General features: G+C 40.8%; 1 protein-coding gene across 2 annotated transcripts; it reads left to right on the top strand.

The window, feature by feature from the left end:
- Nucleotides 1–227: 227 nt before the first annotated feature.
- keap1a (kelch-like ECH-associated protein 1a) lies at nt 228–14,669 on the top strand. 2 transcript variants are annotated; one of them, XM_030719455.1, is made up of 12 exons: nt 228–516; nt 5,538–6,412; nt 6,627–6,826; nt 6,905–7,061; nt 8,400–8,492; nt 8,722–8,868; nt 9,004–9,110; nt 9,880–10,009; nt 10,669–10,865; nt 12,480–12,685; nt 13,165–13,341; nt 14,003–14,669. In XM_030719455.1, exons 2-12 carry the CDS (start codon nt 6,200–6,202, stop codon nt 14,188–14,190), a joined length of 1,815 nt encoding a protein of 604 aa, XP_030575315.1. In that variant the 5' UTR covers nt 228–516; nt 5,538–6,199; the 3' UTR covers nt 14,191–14,669. The 2 variants fall into 2 exon arrangements, with proteins under 2 accessions (XP_030575315.1, XP_030575316.1); XM_030719456.1 differs by lacking the exon at nt 228–516 and adding an exon at nt 765–825.
- Nucleotides 14,670–16,961: the final 2,292 nt, after the last annotated feature.

Genomic DNA, 16,961 nt, shown 5'->3' with positions numbered 1-16,961 from the left:
GCAGTTCACTATCCTGAGATACTGTTTGGCTTGCATAAAGATGTGTTGTTGTTGTTGTTTTTATTCCTGCGTAACTGTTATATCATTGCTGTCCTTCCCCAGCCTAAATTCAGTTTCACTTTGAGGAATGCGGCGTCCGACTTGTTGCCATGTAGGTCTGAACATGCGTAGTTATTGCCACAATGTTTGCGGAGTGAAAAGTTGCAGAGTCATGTTGGTGTATATTCCTCCTCCCCCAACGCCGCCGCCGCCGCTACCACCACAGCCTTTGAACGCCGGCCCTCAGCGACGCAGAGCACCGACGACGCTCGCAACTGCACATTTCTCCCCCTGACGTGGAGAACGGCAGATGTGCGGGTTTCCTGGGAGGATAGAAAGCGAAACACCGGGGAACACCTATCGCGGTGACTGAGCAAATCTTCCTTCAATTCCTTGAGCTGGTTTCTGTGGTAGTGAACGCGCGCCCTTCTCTCGTTACGTGGAGTTTTAACAGCTGTCGATCAGGTGTTTGTGTAGGTAAGTAAATCTGCAGCTGTGAGAAAATAAAAACAGCGGACGCGCCCTTTCGGGTTTGGGGGGTGCGCGCGCGGGTGGGGGGCTCGTCGTGATATCTAGAGACGGTTCTCGTGAGTTTCTGATCCTTCCAGCAGCACTCGTGACATTACTATTCCAATATTAACAGCGTTCATCGGCAGGCTGCTACCACAGCCGCTAGTTTGTCCGGCTGTTGTTGATCAGTAGTTTATTTCCTCTCCTGCTGCGCAGACTCATAAAGAGGAATTGAAACTTTTGCTCTTCGGCGCTTGGGCAGGCGGAGTACAAAGTGTGAGTACAAATAGTGCCACTGCTGTGCAGTGGCACTATTTGGCACTTTACTATTATCATTTAAGCCGATTTCATTTGTTACTTCCAAAATATCTTCATGAAATGTAAGACCAAATTATAAAATTCACACAGAAATGTGTTCCCGCGCCTTTGAATTACAACTGTTGCTTATTGTTCAGGACAAGCTGCTCAATTGTGAGCATTTGCTGGGTATTTGTTTGTTTGTTTTAATTATTTTGTCGCAAGAAAACACGTTTTCAAGACGTCTCTATTTTCTGTGGTCCTGCACTTTAAACACTGACTGATTCAACGGAAAGATTCAGCGGCAATAATTCAAATATTTTCTTAATTAAGTCAGAAAAAGTCCCATTAACAGTCCTCAGACCGTTTTTTTTTTTGTCTTGTATTAAAATGTTAATGTTTAAACTGAAATGTAAAATGTTTTTAATGAGTAAAAGGGGATAAGTATTTTTTAAAATAGCTGCAAATACATTTACTATTGACTTATTAATTTAATTACGTTTAAGATGCAAGTTGTTTAATTTGTAAATCGGCATAATTTTATAATAATGCTGAGAAGAAGGAGGAAGAGGAAAAAGATACACAAGTCACAGAAAACCTGTTGTGTGATTATTGTTTCTGTGTTTGATTAAATGACACACACACAAAGCAACTACAGTTCTTTATTACTTTATTAGGTACACCAATTCAACTGCACATGCAAATATCTAATCAGCCAAACACATGGCAGCAACTCAGTGCATTTTGGCATGTAGACGTGGTCAGGATGATCTGCTGAAGTTCAAACTGAGAATAGGGGAGAAAAGGGGATTTGAGGTGACTGAACGTGGCAAAATGTTGCCTGGTATGATGAGCCTCAATTTCTGCTGCGACATTCAGATGGTAGCCTAACCCATTACGGCCGCATAGTCCACTCAAGAGAGAGTCCACTTTAGAGGCATTATCACATCTAGAAATATGACTACTTCTTTTGGTTTGGTTGTGAAGTGCTCTGTGCAGGAGGCAGAATATATTATGCTCAGTTACTCGGACAGTTATGAGCGTTATTCCCAAGTAGGGGCAATTGGACATCATATGGACTTTGGATGACTTGGGAGCAGCCGTGATACAAACGTTTTAATGTCCGTGTCAGACATTTGTTTTGTCACATTCACTTTTGTCTACAAAATTCAGGGCTGCTGTGCACAGGAGAAGATGGCTTATGAGTATGTTTTTTTTTTTTTCTTCTATTGGGCTGCTATGGCTGAGTTATGTTGCAATTCTTTAAAACATTACAGTCCTACAGTGGTGCTCCAATCTTCCTCTTTTTTTTTTTTTTTTTTGCTTTTGTTTTTTTGTGAAAAAATCTGCTTTTGTCATCACCAACCTTTGACTCAAGAAAACGGTGATATGAAAGATGACACAGCAGAGGAGCTTTTGTCACTGCTGTTACAAAGCACTTCTAAAGATGTGCACTCACTAGAGCTCAGCAGTTTAGGAAAATGTATGTTTCAGCTTTAAGCAGGAGAGTCTTCCCTCTTTTTGCAAAGCAAGATAAGTCACGTACAGGTCAGAACTGACTGCAGAGTTACTGCACTGTCCTGTATGTCCGGAAGCGATCTGTAAATGGTTAACTGCCTCAGTTGCTTCTTCTTAGAAATTCTGCACTAAGAAATGCCTGCGATTTATAAAAAGCAAACTCATCTGTAGCCAGAATCAATGCGTTACAATGGTTCTTTGTTTTATTGTCAGAAGTATGATTTTCATCTGACAAATACTACAGAACTTCTTAAAAAATAATAACTCCTTAAACTGAATCAAGATGTTGGATGAATAAATATGGCTAAACTAAACATCACTCCCACCTGTGGGGCTACTGATTAGGACCTTGATCAAACAGATCTTTCAGATCTAGCTAAAATCAATAAGCTAGTCAGAGCTAGTGTCATATCAGTGTTACTGTTTTACTCCCTCCTGGAGTGGACTTCCCCCTCTTATCTTTTTTTTTCATCTAAATCTAAGCACTTTACTGCTATCTTATTTTTCTTTCTTGCCTAAGGTATGCTTCCCTCAAAATTTCTTTCCTTGTGCTGCTCTACTGCCCCTTTTGGTCATATGACCTGCAAATAGGCTGACTTAACTGTACAGTGGGATGTGGGGTAGCTCGGGGCTGAGTAGAATTTGATTGTGCAACTCTGCAAAGCTGTACTCCTTCACTCCAAATCACCCTTTGCTTTGATTAGTAAAAATACTCCCAAAATGTGTGTTGAAATTGTATTTTGATCATGCATGCGAGTCACTAAAAAAGCACCAAGCTGTGATATTTTTTGTAAATATGTGGTTTTGACTCCTGCAGGGTCGGGGTTTGTCTGTTTTAATGCTCACATGTTTGATGGTTCCAAGGGTTCTTACACCGACATATGCACTGTATCTCTCAGGCATGATAACAGAAGTCCTCTCTGACTCATGAGCTGATTTGTTCTGCTTCAAGCTGCAACAGCGACTGACGCTGTGGAATGCAGAGATTTTACTGTTTGCTTGAGAAGCACTTGGTCTAGTTGTGCTGTTCTGTGTACTCAGGCATGCTTCAAAATACTTGGTTTTTATCCTCATATACTTGCTTTTTTTTTTGTAATTTGAAAGCTTAGCATGTTCATTGTTCTAATTAGCTTTTGACCTTTTTACAGAAAACCTTTTACATGTCTTTTAAATAAAAGGTAAATACATTTTGTAAGGTGAGATGTAACAAAAGCAAAACTCAGGGCAAACAAATTGGCTTCCAGAAAAATGAAAGCCGGTCATATTAATAACCATTTATTTAATAAGTGTTTCCACCATCAGTTCATGAGAACTTCTCACTCAATCTTTAGCGTCAGTGATTCCAATGCATCAACATCTCTTTGGACCTCATATTGAGAGTGATACAAAATACAAGTTCAACACCTAGAATCAACTCCAGATGTTTTATCAGTTTCATTTGTCATGAATTAATGAGGGGAGGTGATAGGCCTCATCTGGCCATGAAACTGCCTATAAGTCATTCGTCCAATTTCTTCTGAGCCCCTGAAAAAGGGGGTGACTGTGTATATAAGTGGCTGTAATTCCTAAATAATTACTGCAAAATGTTTGAACCTCTTGAATTAAAGCTGTAAATCTGCACTTTATACATCAAAGTCTGTGAGTTAAATATTGTGCGTCTGATAGCTACATAGTTTGGTGTGTCCAGGTGAGTCACAGTTCTTTTAATAACCGTTTTTAATTATTATCTTCATGCAACATTATAAAGAGTTATAAATGTTGTAAGGGCAATTGATCATTTAAAAAAAAATAAAATAAAAAATAGAGTTTGCATGTTCTCCTTGCACTTGTGTGGGTTCTCTTCAGGCACTCTGGCTCAGGCTGGTGGTTCTAAACTGGCCACAGGTGTGAATGGTTGGTCTCTGTGTTAGCTCTGCGATAGGCTGGTGGCCTGTCCAGGGTGTCCTGCCTGTGAGCTGATAAGATGATTGTTTGAAAGTTATTATCTGGTAGTGTAATTTCACTTCTCTTAAATATCAGGGACAAATAAATGTCATTAGTGTTAACCTTTCAGTACAGAGATGAACTGTGTGATGATACCAGCTTGCTCTGACACTGAGAGTTGGTTTTGCTCTCGGTGGTAGAGACATAAAAGTGAATTTGGAAAACAAAAAAACAGAAGCGTGGTTGGTCAGTGACAGCTTCTGGTGTCTGCTGGAATGTATACCCTCATTTATGCCCCCTGTTGCTTTAAATAGTGGGAATTTGTATGTTTATCAGTCAGCTGCTTTCGGCGCATTATCAATCACTCCTCTGTGACTCACACACAGACGGCACACTGAGCCTTATGAAGAGAGCTGGGAGGGCTGTAACTGGTCAAGTTATCAGGCTCATCAAGTGAGAAATGACAGCGTTCTTTTTAGAGCTGCAACAATGAGCTTTTCAGTGGTTAACAAGCAGTTTGAGAAGGACTGATTATCGAATCGTTTTCAAGAAAAACTGCCACCTACTCAGACTAATTGTGTTTTTTTGTCGTATATGACAGCCAACTGAAATTGTTTTGAAATCCACTCTTTGCTTAATATTGTGATGAAACAACCACTGAATTAATAAAAAAAATACAATAAAATAACTGATAATAAAAAATAATAGTTATTTGAAACCCCCCCCCCCCCCCCCCCCCCCCCCCCCCCTTTTAAGCTATTTAAATGATGTCATCATGACTGGCAGAAAGGCATCTTCAAAAGTTGTCCTAAGAAATTTGTATTTAGCTGGGTGTCAGTCTATGAGGATAAAATATGTTTACCTCATATTGAAGCCTCAGATCAAATAAAGCAATAGAAATGAAATAACATTTTAAAGCAGTAGAATAATTATAACGTCTTCATATGGTGACTGGATATGTGAACATGTAGTTTGTAAAGCTCTTTGAGGAAATCAAAACCACTGACCATTTCCTTGTGTAAAAGCTGTGTCATAAAGCATTTCAGCAAAAATGTTTTTTTTTTTGTTTTTTTTAAATTCAGTTGTAAGGAAGTGAAACTTGAAGTGTGTGGCAATCACACATCCACATATGCACAAGTAAAAATGTCATATTCTCAGGTGATTTAGATTCTGTTTGCTTCTTTTCAAACCACTGAAAAACTCAGCTTTCTTAATTTTTTCTTTTTTTTTTTTTACCCTCTTCTCTCCAGGATGAACATTGCATGGGCTGAAGAAAAATCCCTGCTATAATACAACTGATTGCAGTTACACACATTTGCCAACCACTTCCCTTTTTCCTGTGAAACGCTAAATGGCAGAAGACTTCTGGAAACGTCAGGATGGATTACATTGAGAACCCCGAATTACGTCAAATCTGGACCAAAAGAAATTTAATGATCATTGCTTTTGCATTGGGAACTGTGTGACACAAATGTTGTCAGTCATGCCAGATGTGTCCGGATACGTGGAGGAGCGAGCCTCGTGTGGTTCACCATCAGTTTACCAGTATGTTTCCCCACTGTATTTTTGCAGAGAAACGCTTGACCTGAGCTTATATTTTGCAGCAGCTGGACGCTTTAGTTTGCCCGCCGGCTGTGCCAATGGTCCCCAGTGGAATGTACTATTATGCAGGTGAATGGTAACTTGCTAAAGAAAGATTTTTGTGTTAATTTTTTTGCCAAAATGGAGAAACTGAGGATATTTGCATACTGTAGCTTTTACACTGATGAGTTAAAGGCCATAGGAATTTCCGCTGTTGAAAGTCTGACCCCAATGGGATAAGAACTCAAAACATTTAACTGTAAAAAACTGACTGAACAGGTCAAAATTCCCAATCACTGAAAAGATAAATCTAAAGTGTATTTTCCCCATAATGCACTGCCCTAAGAAGAAGAAACGTCCAACGCGTGACTCAGATTTTTCAGCTATCGTGGTTCCCTCTATGCGTGGGTCTGGGTATCTTGACTACACTGTTGAGACTCATGCTTCAAGAGCCCTGAAAGCCATGGATGAGTTCAGACAGAAGGAAATGCTGTGTGACCTGGTGCTACACGTCACATACAAGGAGAGGACGGTGGATTTTAAGGTAGTGGGCCATATTTTGACATTTTTTTAGAATCAAAATGGAGTTTTTGCTATTTGGTGTAGCAATTGGAATTAATTAAATTTAAACTACAATGGTACATGGTCTCAGTAATTTCCTTATGTTTCATTTGTATAACTAAGATTGTTATTAGAGTTGGCCACGTTTCCAGTGTTTCATTATCATCTCAAACACTTTTTTTTTTTTTTTTTTAAAGGTCCATAAAGTGGTACTGGCCTCTTGTAGCCCCTACTTCAGAGCCATGTTTACGAGCAGCTTCAAAGAGTGCCATGCTTCAGAGGTCACCCTGCGTGATGTCTGCCCTGAGGTGGTCGGAAGACTTATTGACTTTGCCTACACCTCTCACATCACAGTGGGAGAAAAGTGTGTGCTGCATGTTCTTTTGGCTGCGATGAGGTAAATATACTTAAACACTTGACCACTGTGTTGTGTGAAGTCTGTTTTAATGTTCCGCTGTTTCTGTTATTCTACAAGGTATCAGATGGAGGATGTGGCAAAGGCATGTTGTGATTACCTCATCAAACACCTAGAGGCAGCTAATGTCATTGGCATCGCCCGCTTTGCAGAGGAGATTGGCTGCACAGAACTGCATCAACGGAGCCGAGAGTACATCAATACACACTTCAGTGAGGTAAGCCACGTGAGCACACGCAGCAGCATGAACATGCAGTTATTCTTATAAAAGGGATCTTTCCTGAAAAGTCATTCTCACATGGCAAAAAGAGGTTGACCACTGAAAATGCTGAAGTGCAGTGCTCATGGTTGTCCCAGGTTGTTGTTGTACACTACTGCACCCATGTGGTGGTTTATCTGCTATCTGTGGAACTGAACCTTTAAGATTAGAGCCTGATTGTTGCCACCATGCTTGGGGTTCAGAACCTTTCCTATTAAAAATTTAACCTCTTAACAGGTAGTTATGCAGCTACCACAGTTCTGGGCACCAACTATTTACCCTCTTTCTGCTCTCCTCAAGAGAGCTGTGAGGGATCCTGTGGAGATTATCTAGGCATGCCATGACTGTGCTGCCCACCGAGAGGCCACGGGGGACCATCAAATCCTGTAGTATCACCAGAATGCATGTCTTGGAATGGATAAGAACAGAGAGCCTGGGTATTCTTCACAATGTAAATACGTAGATCCACTTCTGCCCTTATGAACGGACCTCATATCTGAAACGCCACAGCTGGGTGCAGGGGCCATACTTGGATGTATTAACATGCTGCTCTTAACACACCAAAGAGCCCTCTTCTCTCAGGGAGACATCTGTGGGCAACACCTTGTCAAAAGACACCCTTCCTATCTGGGAACACTGGCATTGCAAGTCAAATTCCACCCAAGGGTGGAGAGCATTAGAACAAGTCCAATCTGGCAGTAACCTATTTTAACTAACTAGCTGTACGTAGCTCAACCAATTAAGTGGACATGTTCTTTGTGTGTGTGTGTGTGTGTGTGTGTGTGTGTGTGTGTGTGTGTGTGTGTGTGTCTGTGTGTCTGTGTGTCTGTGTGTGTGTGTGTGTGTCAAGTTAATTGATTGAAGGCAACCAATGCAGCTTTGTGTTTTGGTTTTCCACACATAGTTATGCACACCTTAGAGACCGAGCTCACTGGCTACTATTCTTCTTTGTTTCTGAATACCTCACATACTCTTGAGAACTGAGAGTCATTGTCAGACTTAAATGCTTACCTAAAAACCAACTCCACCTATCTGTCTGTCTCAAGAACAAATTAAGTCACCTAGTCACTGCTAGGCCTTCATACACTTTTTGCCAATACTTATTCTGGCATCTCCTGTTGCATCTTTTGTGAAATTATGGGATCTACCTTTCGGAGTGTGAATATTTTCTAAATCTCTCTCTCATCTCTGATTTCTCCCTTTGCTGCATACCTGCTGATTCACATGAATGGAAGTAATTCTTAAACTTTAAGTCAGTAAAATCTAAGAAGGTCTTCTGATGCCTCTCTGTTTAAGGTAACCAAAGAGGAGGAATTCTTCAGCCTTTCTCACTGCCAGCTGCTGGAGCTCATCAGTCAGGACAGTCTCAAGGTGCTCTGTGAGTCTGAGGTGTGTGATGTTAAAATAAGCTCATATGTGAATGAGAGCCATATTACACTGTTGTACTATTTTGGTAAAAAATCAAGTATGATATACTGGTCTGCAAAGTTTAATTCATATTTTTTATTTTAATTATTTTTAATTATTGTCACAAATTCCCAAATATACCTAAATAAGTCTGCCATTAGATGTAAATAACAAACTGTATGTTGATATGTTTTAATAAAATCCTTATCAGGTGTATAAGGCCTGTACAGACTGGGTGCGCTGGGATATGGAGGGCAGAGCCCCCTATTTGCATGCCCTCTTGAATGCAGTTCATATCTATGCGCTGCCTCCTAAGTTCCTGAAGAACCAGCTGCTGTCCTGTCCCATCCTCAGCAAGGTAAACCACAGCGGTCCTCATAAAAAGCTAATGTTCTGTATAGTTCTTTTGTTATGAAAGTGTAAAAAATTGAAATGACCTTTTTTTTTTTTTCTTTTTTGCATATCTTTATTTTGTGTCCTGTCTTATCTTTAGGCCAATTCCTGTAAGGACTTCCTGTCTAAAATCTTCCAGGATATGACACTGAGGAAGCTTCCTCCTGCTCCTAATCGTGGAACTCAACTCATCTATGTGGCTGGCGGGTAATTATCTCATACTGTATATGCTCAGCATAGCAAATATTTTGAGGATTTGATTGTCATGTATTGATCATTATTTGTCAGACAATACTTTATGATGGCAGTGAGCTTAGACTATTTTATCATGAATTGAGAAAGCGACTCAGTCTGCCACCTGGTGGCTAATTAGGAAGTTGCAGTCTGTCGTCTTTGCAGAGGAGCGCTGCTTTCTGGGCTCCTGTTTGTCATGTGCTTTGTTTATCATAGAAAACTCCTATGACTTACTCTTACCATAAGAAAAATGATCCCTACACTGTCATCTTGTTTGCTTAAAACTTTAATGGAGAACACTAAGCTGTCTTCTTTGTGTGCCCCCAAATATTTAATCTAGCAATTAGATGGTTTTTGGCTTGTTACTCGATTGAGCTCTTTTAACTTATTTTATGGTCATGATGTTCTGTTTTATAGACCTGTTTTTTTATGGTATGATGCTGTTGTGGAAACACAGACACAATCATAGCGATCAGTGCGTATTGGCATAAGGAAGAGCAGATGACTGTTTTCTACTGATTGAGACCAAATTTCAGCATCAACTTTGCACAAATAATATTATGCCAATTTCTTTCTGTACCTTTTATATGAGAAAGGTTTGCATCCCTTTTAAAGAATGTATAAAAAAAACAAAAACAAAAGCATGCAAAGTTATGTCACATGCTTCCATGAAAAACTGGTTATTTATGCTGGACATTCAGCTTATTAACTAGCCAATCACTACTTTCGTTTCTCTGTTCAGATACCGGCAGCACTCTCTGGCCTCCATGGAGGCTTATGATCCCAGAAGGAATGTGTGGATAAAACTGGCTGACATGGGGACCCCATGCAGTGGTCTGGGAGCCTGCGCAGTGTTTGGACTGCTCTACACTGTATGTTGCATCAGTTATCATACCATCAATGAAATGAGTATGAGTGGTCCGAAAAAGTGAAAATATCGAGTGCCAGTTCTCTCGCAGAGGTCAGAGTAGAATGGCCAGATGGCTTCTAGCTGATAGGAAGGCAACACTAACCACATTATGCAGAGGAGCATGTCTGAATGCACAACACATTGAACCCTGAAGTAGATGAAGGCTCACCAAATCTGATGAGTCTAACCATTTCCATCCCTTTGTGACCGCAGTGTGCCCATCTTCTGATGGCTGCTTCCAGCAGGATAACACATCATGTCAATTCATCTTAAACTGGTTTCTTGAACATTACAGTGAATTCACTGTTCTCAAATGACCTCCACAGTCACTAGATCCCAATTCAGTAAGCATCATTGGGATGTGGTGGAAGAGGAGATTCCCATCATCAACAAATCTGCAGCAACGTGTGTGATGCTATCATGTCAATATTGACCAAAATCTCTGAGGAACGGTATTCTAGCACCTTGTTGAATTTATGAAGAATTAATGCAGTTCTGAATTCAAAAGGGGGTCAAACCCAGTTGTAGTGAGGGATACCAAATGAAGTGGCCACTGAGTGCAGTTTATTTTCTCACTTTTCTGTATGATCAACATAAACTGTTTGTTTTTTTTAAACTCAGGTTGGAGGCAGAAACCTGTCACTTCAAACCAACACAGAGTCCAATGCTCTGTGTTGCTACAACCCCATGACCAACCAGTGGAGCCAGCGAGCCTCCCTCAACATCCCGAGGAACAGGGTCGGAGTGGGTGTTGTGGATGGCTGCATCTATGCCATCGGCGGCTCCCAGGGCTCGATACACCACAACACGGTGGAAAGGTGAGACATTTAGTGCTGTTATTTGATGATTTACGCATTTAGCTCAACACTCCAAGTAATTTGACTTCATTAAAATTGTGTTAAATAGGGTGAATGCGGAAGCACGGGTTTTCTTCTTATAATGCAGTTTCTTAGAAGTGCAGTTACCTTGGCACATGTATGGGAAATGGCATGAGAGCGATTAAATGAATGGCTGCTATTCAACGGAGCAGTCAAGAATTTGCTGGTATTCCTCTTAGCCTAATTAGACATCATAACATCAAAAACATGAGGTCTTTCAAAACATGTTCAGACAAATTCTTAGGAATGTAGATCTGTTTGGTAATACTTTACATCTTGTTGCTGCAAGAAGAGGATTTAATGCTTTAATGTAGGTTAATTTACTAACAGGAAAAACTTGAGAATGACACTTTGTACTGATATTATTCGCTTTCTTTTTGATATCTAAAGAACAAATGTGACCTTAAGCATTTTGTGATATTGAAATGGAAAAAAATCTAAAAGATGCTAGTCACCAGAGAATTATTAGAACTCATCAGAGGCCAGTTGGAAATCTTCTGAGAAGCTGCATAATATAATGAAAGCTGATAAAAGTATTGAAATGAAAATTGAATGTGAAACACATCAAAGGAGATGAGAACTTTTATAGTAATAAATGTTGGCAGAAAAGGCTCTTCTCCTGAGGATGCTTCCCAAATGAATCCAAGCAACATGCAGGAAACTCAGCAGGGAGTCGTATCTCCTTGCTCTAATTTGCCAGCAATGTGCGCCTTGCTGTAGAGGCAGAAATTTCAGTGATCATAGTGCAGGGTCACCGTCAGCTCGATGACTGAGAAGTGACTGGAATTTAGTGCTGCTTTTTCAAAGGCACATTGCCAACATTAAAGGACAAGTGATGCAATATAAGCCACACTCCTATCAGCAGATTACAGGTGGAATACGCCATTGCCAGCAACTGTGCCAACATGCTTTTAATCATTAACCAGTCAGAGTACATGTTGTCCAATCTGCTCATGTTGATTCTGTCTTGAGTCTGTGTGTGTTTTTATATATATATATATATATATATATATATATATATATATATAATCCTTTTTTTTTTTTTTTTTTTTTTTTCCTGCTGAGAGTTAGATGTGAAAATGGATCTAGTTTTTGTATCTGGTCATTAAATTACTTGAGAGGTGCTGGTAGGCAGGCTTTTTTTTTTTTTCCCCCATCCTTGAATTGCACAGCTGTCTCCTCCTGCCGCCACTCTTTATGCCAAGCTGTTTTAATATTAATTCAGCCGGTTTTCTCCAAGGACACAATGGGACTTTCTTGTCTCTCTCTGCTCTCTCTGGTGTTGCAACATCTTTGGCTTCAACTACAGCTTATTCATAGTTGCCAAACATGGTTGCCAGATTAACCTAATCCACTTAAAGTTGACTGCTTGTGTAGACTGAGAGGGTTGCCGCACACAGCCTCCTCGTACTGAATCAGTTTAAAGTTTGCGGCACTGATACATTAATTCGATTATTTAAATTGACTAATATGTAATGTCATTAGGACTTGTCAACAGATTATCGTGGCACTAAGTGCTCTGCATGCACTGCACAAATGCTGTTTGGTTTGCAGGTGGGATCCGGAGTCTAATCGCTGGTCCTTTGTTTGTCCAATGTCGGTGGCTCGCCTGGGAGCCGGGGTGGCGGTGTGCGGGGGGGCCCTGTATGTAGCGGGGGGCTATGATGGACAGAACCGCTGGAACACAGCTGAGAAATATCAGCCTGACACTAACACCTGGCAACAGCTGGCTCCCATGAACACTGTACGCAGCGGACTGGGTGAGTTTGTGGGTATTTCTGCCTCTTATGAGAAACAGGTTGAGATTTAGACACATTTAGTGTGTGTGTGTACCTTTTTTCATGCTTGTCTTTAGTAGTGTCACATAATCTCTTATACTCTTTCTGACCTTTGCCCAAAATAAGGCTGCCAGCAGCTTGGCATAAAACAGGAAACAGAAAGGTAGCACTAACTTTGTGCTCAACATTATAAATTCTGACCTATCAGCACCTCAAAAGGTCACTGATTAATATGTTATTTTTCCACTGCACTTTCCTAATAAACAGTCCCACTGTAAAACTGCAACCTGTCATTTTTTTTACACCTCTGACTTTATATAGATTAAACTAATTCAGATTTAAGCTAAAAAAAAAAAAAACAACCATAATCATGAAGTGGTTTCAGTCTTCTCATCTGACCTTTACCAAGAAAGTGCATGTGGTATGTTTATGTTGCAAATTTCTTTTGTTTTTGCTTGCAGGATTAGTGTGTGCGAACTCTTACCTGTACGCTATAGGAGGCTATGATGGGCGGAGCCAGCTGTCCTCTGTGGAACGCTACAATATAGCCAGGAACACCTGGGAGCCCAGGGCCTCGATGCAGTACTCTCGCAGTGCACATGGAGTCACTGTCCACCAGGGACGCATATTTGTCTTCGGTCAGTCATGTTTATTTTTATTGCTACTAAGTGTGAAGGCATATGAACTTTTTCATATACTTAAGCCTATATTACAACTTCATGAATCTGAACAAGTGCTGAGTGAAACATGTTGTTCTTGTCAGTGTCATTAAGGAATAAAATTGTAATAACTGTAATTAAAAAAAGGCTGTAAGATTTCTGCTGCATGTCATAACACAGACTCCTAAATACGAACTACTTAAGTAATTAAATCCCTCTGATGGACCAGGAGGCAAATCAGTAGGCGTTGCTCTGTTACTACAGTGTGAGCTGCAGTCTGTTTTATTCCTAATCTGGCTCACTGACTGTGTTGTTTAATAAAATAGAGTTAAGTACAGTTCAGATGCTAATGGTAAACAGATATGCAGCTGGCAAATTAAATGTCACATTGGGAAGACCTAACGAACGACATCAGCAAATGAACTTCAAATAAAAAAAAGTCAAATTTGCCTTAAAAATCTGTTTACTAATCCACTTAGGAAATGAGAAATAAAGCACCTAAAGACAGAATAATTGATTTATAATTATTCATTGATACAACTGTTGAACTGTTCCCTAATTTTATTTATTAGCAGCTTTGTTAACCAGACTGTTTGTGTGTACATGTGCGTGTTTGTCTCTGAATGTGTGTCCCATTTAGGAGGTTTCAACCAGCATGGCTTTCTGTCCACCGTTGAATGCTACTGTCCTGAAAGAAATGAATGGACGTGCGTCACTGACATGCCCGTTGGACGCAGCGGCATGGGCGTCGCTGTTACCATGGAGCCCTGTCCCGGCAGCCTCCCAGAGCAAGAGGACGATGAAGAAGACGGAGCCGCAATGGGATGAAGAAGGAACCTGTTGAAGTCAAATGCTGAATACACTTCAAAGTGGTGCTGCTTTTCAAGAGGGGATTAAGTGCATTAAATAAGAACATTCCCAGATATAAACTGACATACCGTGCCCATATGGATCTCAGATGTATTGTGGAATACTGCAGGTATTGACTATATGGGAACTTTGAAGAGGAAGAAATGTATTTCTACATCTGCTGGGGAGCAACTGATATAGTCAGTATATGACAGTGACCTTGCAATGAACAAGGTGCTACTGAATTAATTTCTATTTAATTAAATATTGTTCTTCTTGAGCTTCTTTTTGTCGTTCTGTTTTGTTTAATTTGTAAATTTAGAAAGTTATCTCATTTCTAATTCCTCTCTATATGTTTAAATGAGCATTTTTCTCATTTCTCCTTCATATTGTGCCAATGTAGTTTCACCCAAAGCTGCCTTTTTATAATTTCTTTTTTGTGTGTGCAATTACTACATCCTGTGTTTCTATAAATAAATTAATCAAATTTGAAAATGACAAATATTTAAAATTTGCATTTTCTCATTTGCCGATTTGTTTCACTTCTTGTGTTCTCGTTGGGGGGGGGGGGGCTCCTCCGTCTCGCAGCTGCAGTATGTAACAGCAGGCGCACTACCACTAGATGGTGGAATAAGTCCAAGAACAACTGTGCACTGCAACAAAAATGTCTTCTTTGGCTGGTCATCTAAACGAACTCCTGTGACACTGACAGCTTAAATATGACAAAAGCTTTTTGGCTCAAAATCTGTTCACATCTCGACATACAGGCACCTGCCCAAACCTGTGGTATGTGAGCACTACGAGCAGTAATATAATTTGTCCATGTTTCTGGCTCGCAATAGGAACTAACCTGCAGAACCCTCACAAAGCCTTTATTCTAGCGTTTCACAAGAAAGAGAAGGCACTGGAGTCACAACAGCATTAGTCATCAACCACAGACGTCACTTGCGTGTTTATCTATCTCATGCTCTCTGCACTACTGTTCTCTATCTTTTCCATGGCTCACCTGCAGCTATCCCAGCATGTTACCAAAAAAGACAATCCAGGACAGAGCTGTTATTTGAAAACAATAATCATGCTTCCTCGTGAGATCTGTGAGAAACTAACAAAGGGGAGGGAAAAAAATGTTTGCGTGTTCTGTTGATTTCCTGAAATAATAGATAGGCAGGTGATTATTGTTCTCGTGTTTGTCTCCCTTTGAATGGACCTCAGATGTCAAACTCGCGCACTTTCATTATTGACAGAGCAACCTGTTGGGCAATGAACAGAGAGGGAGTAGGGGCGGAGGAAGAGTGTTGTGTTCAGGCCTCAGAGAATGTGAGTGGAGACGTATGAGGGAGAAGAAGGGCTCTTACTCACTACTTAAAACCCTGCACCAGACCAAGTGAGTCACATGGCGAACGCATGACGTAGGCATCTCATACACATTGGATACACACGTGTGTGTGTGCGTGTGTCCACACATAAGCACAATTTTTGCTTTCTGTCACACACTCGCACACATGCAAAACAAAGCTGGCTGTCTCTCATTCACAGGCTGTGGAAACAGATTTGCCTCAATGTGCTCATTGTCTCATGAGAGGAGGGGGAATAAAGAAAGAGATGTAGCACTGTACAGCAGGGAGATTTGTCTCCCATAGAGAATCGGTGGAGGAAAATTAGTACACATGCAGATACAAGTCCATCTTTTGCGTGCTTGCTGCACTAACAGCTAACAATTGCGCAACCCCAAGTGGAACTGTTAGGGGAGAGAAGCGTCCTCTGATAGAGCATGGGAGATGTGTGGACTGGAAAAGGCAGCTGCCAGTGATAAGAACTGTAAAAACAGTTTTGCTCCATTATTATTTGGTGCATCCCCACAACTATCACCCACACCCAAAAAGGGTTGGTGAACAGTGCCTTTGTTACACAAACAAAGTCTACTTTGGTCACACAAAACACCTGAGTTAAAGGAATCCAGCATGCGTTGAGAGTGCACATTCAAATTTATGATCTGATCATCAGTCACTGCATAACATAGCTGGCAACAATGCAGCATGCTGAAGGTCCGTGGTAGATTAAAGAGTCTACAGGAGCTTAGAAACGCTTCAAGTAATGTAACACGGAGATGTTCAGGGTGAAGGAAGCCTGAAGGGGCCGAAGCAGCCTGTTCCATCACTGAGTATTACAATAAGGCTTATCCTGTTGGATATGGCTTATTCGGCCTTATTCAGATCTGCACGCAGGCAGGGGGTCGAATCGAGGCTCTATAGGATCTGAAGAGGTGGGGGGCTTTAACGCCAGTGGGCCTGCTGCTAGATGTGTGTAGGTGTGACCTTGGGAAGTGATGACCTAATCAACATCCCTGCCTGCAAAGCTAATCTGTTACATTCTGAAGGATGCTCCTACGATGGAGCCATCCATGAAGGTGACATTGGTGAGCGGGCTGGTTGCGTGGAAGCACACCTCTTAATGAGGCACACGCAAACACATTCAAATGAGGATTAGAAGTGCATGTAAGTGTTGTCCCCATGAATGCAGATACTGTACACATATTAGTCATGTGAGAAAGATTCGTGTACATACTCATAATGAAAGTTGTGGTGTTAAAACCATTTGGTTTACATCAGCTGATGGCCCAGATTCCTGCAGCAGGTGTTTCAGCATGACAGTGGTTAAAAGGTCACACTGCTTTCTCTAATCTGACCCCAAATGTTGCAGATTTTCAGCTCTAACACACGAAATCATAAAGTTCAGCACATTTTTACCTT

The sequence above is a fragment of the Archocentrus centrarchus genome, chromosome 22 (genome assembly GCF_007364275.1).
Source record: "Archocentrus centrarchus isolate MPI-CPG fArcCen1 chromosome 22, fArcCen1, whole genome shotgun sequence".
Lineage (NCBI taxonomy): Eukaryota > Metazoa > Chordata > Actinopteri > Cichliformes > Cichlidae > Archocentrus > Archocentrus centrarchus.
This window is presented reverse-complemented; position numbering and strand designations above follow the sequence as displayed.